The 8,001-nt window shown below is 34.6% G+C and overlaps 1 protein-coding gene across 1 annotated transcript in view; it reads right to left on the bottom strand.

Moving 5' to 3' along the window:
* Positions 1-342: 342 nt before the first annotated feature.
* Positions 343-8,001, bottom strand: part of rorb (RAR related orphan receptor B) — a 138,441-nt gene continuing 130,782 nt past the window's right edge. Inside the window, exons 6-10 of the mRNA XM_002940031.5 lie at positions 7,825-7,957; positions 5,973-6,080; positions 4,836-4,946; positions 3,351-3,463; positions 343-1,991 (exon numbers count right to left, since the gene is read on the bottom strand). Coding sequence (XP_002940077.1) covers positions 1,836-1,991; positions 3,351-3,463; positions 4,836-4,946; positions 5,973-6,080; positions 7,825-7,957 — 621 coding nt within the window. The 3' untranslated portion in view covers positions 343-1,835. The remainder of the gene's footprint in view (positions 1,992-3,350; positions 3,464-4,835; positions 4,947-5,972; positions 6,081-7,824; positions 7,958-8,001) is intronic.

Raw genomic sequence — 8,001 nt, 5'->3', positions numbered from 1 at the left:
CAAGAAGTTTATGATATTGCTGACAAGGTCCTAATAAAGTACTTTGGCTACAGCATAAACATCAGTTAATTATGCTTCTGTTACAGGTGTATCTCCCCCAGGGTGACAGCACCTGATGTAATCACTCAGTGGGAAGTCTATATATAATAAAAACTTGTTAATTACATAAGAGTGCATGGGAGAGATGATCAATAGGTGTGAGTCCAATTAGAGAGATCAAATAGATGCGGCCCATAATATTGGGACTGTGAGAAATGTTTCAGAGTGTCAACTAACCTGTAATCTGTATTTTTATTGCTTAGACAGATAGGTATACTGGTAATACAAAAATTACAGGCAGAAGAAGTGAAAACTTTTATTGATAAGGCTATAAAAAATACTAGCATGATTGCGTGTCATTTTTCCCTTTGATTATTTACAATTGCTACAATGAGAAGTGAACGTGAAGTTGCATATCTAGGATTCTCTATCATAGTACCAATATTGTAAGAGATAGAAACATGGTCTTCCAGGTTGCGCAAAAAAAATTATAACTTCAAGTTCTTTTTTTTTGGCTTACTATGAATTCACGATTTATTATTCAATCTGAAAACATCTAAATATTACAGGTAAGATCTGAACCACCAAACCTATTGATATAAATATTTTCCTGATTTCAAGGTTTCTACTATATGTGCAAATAACCTTTGCTTCTTTTTTTTTATTGTATTTTAAGATTTGTAATGAAACAGATGTATATCTGAAGTACAAAGGGACATACTATTTATTCTTGCAATAAAAATATATTTCTCCTTATTACCTCAAAACTATATTTGATATTTTCAAAGTTCATTTACAAGATAATGTGTAGCATTTTTTTGATTTTACAGCAATGTTCTTCGCACTAGAATAGTTTATTCCTACATGGTCGATCCCAATAGATGCTTGTGTCGTTTGAAACCTTTACATTACATACCTTGTACATTTCTTACTATAAAGAATGTGACGTGAGCAAGACATTTTACCATTTGCTTGGTATACGTTACATTGGCAAATTATTATTGTTCAAACAATGGCTTCGCGCATTGAAATTTGATTGCCCAAAACATAAATAAAACACAAATTTAAAGGGAGAAAACACATCAATGAAAGAAAAAAAAATGTAGGGGAATTTTTTTTTTCGTGTAAATAAAGGATTACACCACAGCAAAGGTGCATAGAGTTTATATAAATATATCTACATATCAGAATATATAGATATATGTATATATACAGCTTCCTTATACACATGCAACTAGAACATAGAAATTCACATAAATTAGGTTTAAACAGTAATCCAGAAGAGCCATACCATAGCAGTATATACTCTTATTGATATCTACAATAAAATTCTATAAACCAATGTCTCTCAAATTATATATATAAAAAAGTAAATACACCCAGTGTTCTAGATTTTTAGTGTTAATCCTTAGGCTGTCAGAGAAGTTTTGCTCAATGCCTTTGCTTCTGTGTAGCCTCCTCTGACAACAAATCTGCAAAAACCCTATGAGCTACAGAGGTCTAAAACGTATTAATGTACAATGCATTGAAGACCTCTCTGGCGCCGGATACAGTTCGATAGTTCCAAAAAAAAAAAAAAAAAAGCAAGATCAATAAAGGAGAGGGAGAGAGAAAGAGAGCCCCAATCAGAGGTGCATATTTACATTCTTCAAACTGTAGCGGTGAAAAATAATGGTTGTAAGTGCAGGACATTCCTAGTGCTGCTGTAGTGATGTTTTTAAGTAAGTCTTCTGGAGCACATTTCTTTTGTCTTAGTAGTGATGCATTCCATAGCTATGTGAAAAATCCCACCATCTTCACTTGCAGCTAGTGCTTGAGTCTGGATTGAAAAGCTCTTTATACAATGGAGGGAACAGTGTATTCACTATCTCGGGATGAGTTTGCTTAAAAACCTGCAGCTTCTCTCCGTGCAAGTTGCAAAGTGCAGTTATGTTTGGTATCTTGGCTATTAGCTGTAAAGAGAGAAGTAGGGGAAAGTGGGTTTAATTGACATTGTGTCAGCATTCTCACTGGGTCAGATTGTAAACTTATGGCTGCACTTGAAACAAGGCTGTTTGTATGCATCATGTTTGCCAGCAATGCTCTCCATTTAGTACAAAGCTGGGGAAACCATTACAGATAAGATATGTAATATTTGTTACAGACTATTATAGCAGCTGCATTTGTAGATATTTTTTTTAAAACAGTTTTGAAAGAAACAGTTTGCTGTTAAACTGGTAAGAAATAAACATATATCTCAGTGGAAGTTCTTTTGTGTTATGCACAGTACAGGGCAATCCTCATGCTGTTGGCTATCCATTGAACATTTTTAGCAAGTAATGCTTGAATAAATGGCCACTTGCTGGTATTAACCTTGATAACTAAGATAAATAACCATGAAAATCACTGTAGAATGTAATCACTAGGGTAGACATATATGCATGGGCAAATGCAGCTGCAAAATAATTTGGTCTAGCACTTGGATAAGACATACAGGGTGTGTTATGCATTAGCTGCTAAGAGATGTTTGGCATCAAGTGGTGTTCCAATGGTGGGTTGACATTAACAGCATTTATAAAAGTATTTATAATGCTGAAGTTCATATCTGTAGTACCAGCTCCTTCAACAGGTAACGCTGCCATTGCTAGATCCTGTACCTTGTGTTGTAGTCACAGCACATAGTAAGTAATTTACCAAACCCTAAATGCACCCCCTGGCAGTTTGGCCAAAAATATTCCTTGTTGAAACATTCTAAATGCACTTTACTAATTGTAAACATAGAAAATCACAATATCTGTAATATACTGAGAGCCTGTTGAAGATGGAAGACTTAATTTAACTACAAGTGCACCAACAACCTTATTAGCTGGGCTTACTACTTGGATTTACCAACTGTTATACACTAGTGCCGCGTGCATTTATACTATTATTCTTTCACATAAAGCAATATAGTTTTGTGTTCAGGTATCCATCCATCATAATAATACATTAGAGTCACAAATAGTATAATTATTCATTTTAAATATTGTTTGACTTCCCAAAAACTGTCAGAATGAATGTAGATGAATGTGTGATAAGATCTGCCATTTATTTCATTTTTTTCTTAGTTAAGGTGGTGCTCAGGGAATACCAAATCAAATCAGAAATAAAATCCCTAGAAGATGTCATGAAATAAACTAAACTGCTTCACAATTGCTGTGACTTTTAAAAAAAAAATTCTAAAAAGTTTTGCTGGTGAATAATGTATAATGGCCTTTGCACCGATAAAGAATTAAATTGGCCTTCAACACCTATAGGTATTGGGGAACACTCATATTTAATTCTTAGTTTACCTTTGCCAGTGTCTCATCATCTAAGTGGTTCTTCTGAATCACATGCTGAAGTGCAAAATAAATTCTCTCTTGGAGCTTCTGGACTTTTCTTGGTTCTATCAGCCAAGGTCTCTCTAAGCCATAAGAAGAGGACATATTGAAAATGTAAGATTTATGCTATTTGAAATATTTAAAAAATAATATCATTATTTATCTTGATATTTACATACATTTTATAAGGTATATCGTTTAAAGCAATGCAAATTAAATGTATTTTGTATACATTAAATACAGCAGAATAACTTGGCAAGTCATGCCTTATAAACCAGGGTGACTAACTGTTTAGTTGATTTGAAAGCGAAAAAATTGGATTTCTTTCGTAGATGTTCTACTGTAATCTGTTTTGATAATTCAAAACACCAAATCAGTAACCAAATCAGGGGTGGTCCCAGTGCTGTTTAGGGTAGGTCTCCAGAATTATATCTTTTCTTACAATATAAAATATTATATAAAATAGGTTGCATAGGTTTTTAACCAATAATTGGAAAGATTTCCTGACAAAATTGGAGAAAAAGGTTAAGCCTTGCAACAATGGGGTCCTGTGTTCAATATCTGGCTTGGATACTATCTGCAATGAATTTGTATCATCCTGCATCTGTGTGGGTTTCTTCCAGGTCCTCTGGTTTCCTCCCACTCTCCAAAAACATAGAGGTAGGTTAATTGGCTCCTCATAAAATTGGCCCTGCTGTCTGTAAACGTAATAGGGACCATAGATTGTAAGCTTCCCTGCAGCAGGGACTAATGTGAATGACGTATTGTCTCTGTAAAGTTATCTGTAAATGTGTCAGTGCTATATAAATACTAGAAAATAAATAAATAAGAAACACTTTACTAAACTAATGTATTATTTTGGAAAACAGCTATAAGGGCAATTGTGAATATACTTGATAAAGATGTATCAAGACTGGGTAAATTCAAGGTGACAGGTAAGTCAAAACTGTACAAAAACCCAGTGTAAACTAATATAATACTGAGACAGTAAGATTACAAATGTTGAGCTATCAAAAAACACATTTTCCATCAAACCAAATGCAAATGCTTCATGACATTCCATGGTTATGTAGTTTGATCAAGTGAATATCACAGAAGGTGTCTGATTTGCACACTGTCTCTATTGTTTTCTAGCTACTAACAAGACAGAACAATCAGTGGAGGAACATTGCAGAGCTGTAACAAATGTTTTAAAAGAAATATGGATATACAGAGAGACTGGCTGCTCAGATTGATTCCAACAGGACACACGTTAAGGAACTAACTTTGTGCAGTTTTAATTCCTCTGCTTAATATTGTATGTTGGTTCTTATGGTACAAACCTATTCCAATTCATATTCACTTAAAAAAAATGTATATCACATCTTTAATTTTAGATAATAATCCTGTTCTAGGTGAAACTATTAGAACAACACAGTCATTTTGTGCAATGAACTGTACACAGAGTTGTATTACCTGGTGATATCAGTACTGCTGCAGAAAACAAGGCAATCTCCTCCTCAGTTAACTGGAGGGAACATAAACTCTTTGCAAAGTCGAATGCCTCATTTACAAAATCATCCGAACCTACAGATCAAAGAAACAAACAAAAAGATGTTAAATAATGGTTAAAGCTGCTGAAACTACAGTTGAAATATAGTTATAAACATATATATATATGTATATATTCATAAAACAAATAAGAATATGCTCAGGATAAAAACATTCTAAAATAATTTCCTATTTCCCTTTTTGGTCACTTGAAGCAAGAAACACAGGCAGAAGGAGCAGATTTTATTAACACATCTGGTGCACTCAAGCACATGGCTTATTATTATTTAAAGGTGAAAATACAGTTCCTGTGTATGTTCAGATGCAGCCACCTTCACTGACAGATTATATATAGTGATGAGCGAATGTGTTCACGAAATGACAGGAAAATTCGCAAAACGACCAAATCTGTGAAGCGCATTTGTCGCAACCTTTTTTTATGTGATCACGCCCATTTTGACACGACCATGCCTGTTTTGCTGTGACCACACCTAATTTGCAACTGCAACTTTTTTGGACGCACGGGGAATTTTTTCTCTCAAATTTTCACAGAAATTTTGTGAGCCATATTAATACTTTTCTGTTAAAACAAAGTTTTCAGGGTATATAACCAATATATATATATATATATATATATATATATATATACAGGTATGGGACCTGTTATCCAGACCTGGGGTTTTCTGGATAAAAGATCTTTCCATAAATTAAATCTGCTAAAAATCATTTAAATATTTAATAAACTCAATAGGATTCTTTTGCCTCCAATAAGGATTAATTATATCTTAGTTGGGATCAAGTACAAGGTACTGTTTTATTATTACAGAGAAAAAAGGAAATAATTTTTTTAAAATTAGAATTATTTGCTTATAATGGAGTCTATGGGATATGGCCTTTCCATAATTCGGAACTATCTGGATAATGGGTTTCCGGATAAGGGATCCCATACTTGTAAAACCAATGTATACTACCAAGTATTTATTCTGGGGGATATAGTTTTCCTTTAAGGGTGGTTCAAACACAAACAGTCTGGCATTGTACCATAAGTACAAAAAGAAATACCTAATGATTTGAACATCTGCATCCCTCCATATTTTCCTTCAAATAGAACAGTGTTGTTTAGTGGATTGAAGGCACGGCACATTCGTACTATAACAACTTCCAAGCAGCCTGTAAGCAAATATAAAAAAAAATAATTTTAAAAATGGAAATACTATGTAGACACTTTCTATATTTCAGATATATTCTTAGGGATAACAAAGAATAACTAAATATGTATTCAAATACACAGCAGTATAGTTGTTAGAAGCATAAAATCTAATTATATTTTACTTCTTGCTTTGGTAGTGAGGAAACTATAAATTGCTTATGCCCCAATAAGCATCAGTGCAGGCATAGAAAGGAAAACTGCATTAAAATAGGTTGTCCGAAATAGCTGGTGGATCAGAATTTTTGTATGTCTCAACCCTCCTGAGGAGGCTCACATGACTGAGTGGGACATACACATTTTATTGTAGGTCCTTATCCCACAATGCTTCCCACAACCTATATAGAATACGATGATAGAAGATCTTTTTGGATATCCAGGGATATCTAAAAAGAACTCAAATCAGAAAAGAAGTAATAAGGACTTATTCTCGATACAAGCCAGCAAACATAGTTAATACTGACTGTATTCATTCTGAACATTGTGTGTAACAAAATGATATTTCAGTGAGCCTGCTGTTCTTTGGATCAGTGATTCAAGGGATACACTGAAGAACTGCAATTGATGGACAGTTGTCTTTGTTCAACTATGCATGGGTGTTACCTGAAGTGCATGTCTTATGCTAGGTAGTTGGTTCCCAAATTGTGGGAGTATGTCCTCCTCTTTGGAGTACTATAGAGGTGACAGTTAAAATAAAGTTTTATATATCTATAAATATATTATGATTAAGTGGGAGAGGGATTGTGGCCAAGGGGCAGACAGTTCTTTCAGCTCTGCCAGAGGGTACCCTAAAATGCGTTGTTGCGACTTAAAGACTGCAACTGGAAAACTGTTCAATCAGTTAATTGTTACAGGCTTTACAATAGTCTGAAACCTTGGTCCAATTTAGGTTTCATTTGCATGCTACTTGCCATTCTTTTTCCTTTTCTTTCTATGTTTTTTTATAGATCTGTCATGCCGAGGCCAGAAACAGCTGCAATAATTAGAAATATGAATTACTGCCAAGTGCTGTGCTAGCCACAACATTAATGCCATATGCAGAGGAGCACGTTTTATTATTGCAACAAGCTGTTTGAAATCCTCGGGAGATGAATAGACGATGCCCCTTTCTAATAGGAACCTTCCAGTAGCCGTGACTTCTCTGTTTGATGTGTGAATGGTGCCAAGTGCCATCTCTTGTACAAAGGATTTATACTGTGCGGCTATGACCTTTTCAGATAAAACATGAGTTAGATGGCTGGGGTCTGTGGTGGGGGGGGAGCTGAGTCTGAGGCAACATTTTTTCTTTTCTTTATGCCTGCATGTGTATGTGCACAACAGTCAGCCTTCAGCATATTAACTTATTTGAATTATATGATTTACCTAAGGCTACAGACATTTCTTTGTAAATAGAGGAGATAAAGGAATAAATAATGTTAAATCTCGAGCTGCTGGAATACTATATAGGACTTGCTTGGGATTAAGTGGCATGTATTTCATATAGAAAGTAGAAAATACATTTATACCTCTGAAAATATGAGAATGAAAAAAATGAGTTTCATTACAAGCTGAGGTAGTAAGCCCAGCAAATGCCAAGAGACCCTACTAGTCCTGACTGACGGACTATTTCAAAAGTGAATGAAAATCATATGCATATATCTTGAGGCACTGATTTTGCTATGGGCCCCACTATTTTTTGTTATAACGCCATATCAGTATTTCACTTACCGGACTTAAGTAGCAATATTTGATCATTCTGGCAAAGTTCCATGAAACCTGTTATTCGTTTAGCAAACTCTACCACGTATTGGATTGCATGGGTTATCTGAATGGCACACTGCTGCCACAAAGCTTCCCTTGACTGTAAAAGGTGAGACAAGAATAACATTAACCTCAGGGGCTTTG

The sequence above is a fragment of the Xenopus tropicalis genome, chromosome 1 (assembly GCF_000004195.4).
Source record: "Xenopus tropicalis strain Nigerian chromosome 1, UCB_Xtro_10.0, whole genome shotgun sequence".
In the NCBI taxonomy this organism is placed as follows: Eukaryota; Metazoa; Chordata; class Amphibia; order Anura; family Pipidae; genus Xenopus; species Xenopus tropicalis.
This window is presented reverse-complemented; position numbering and strand designations above follow the sequence as displayed.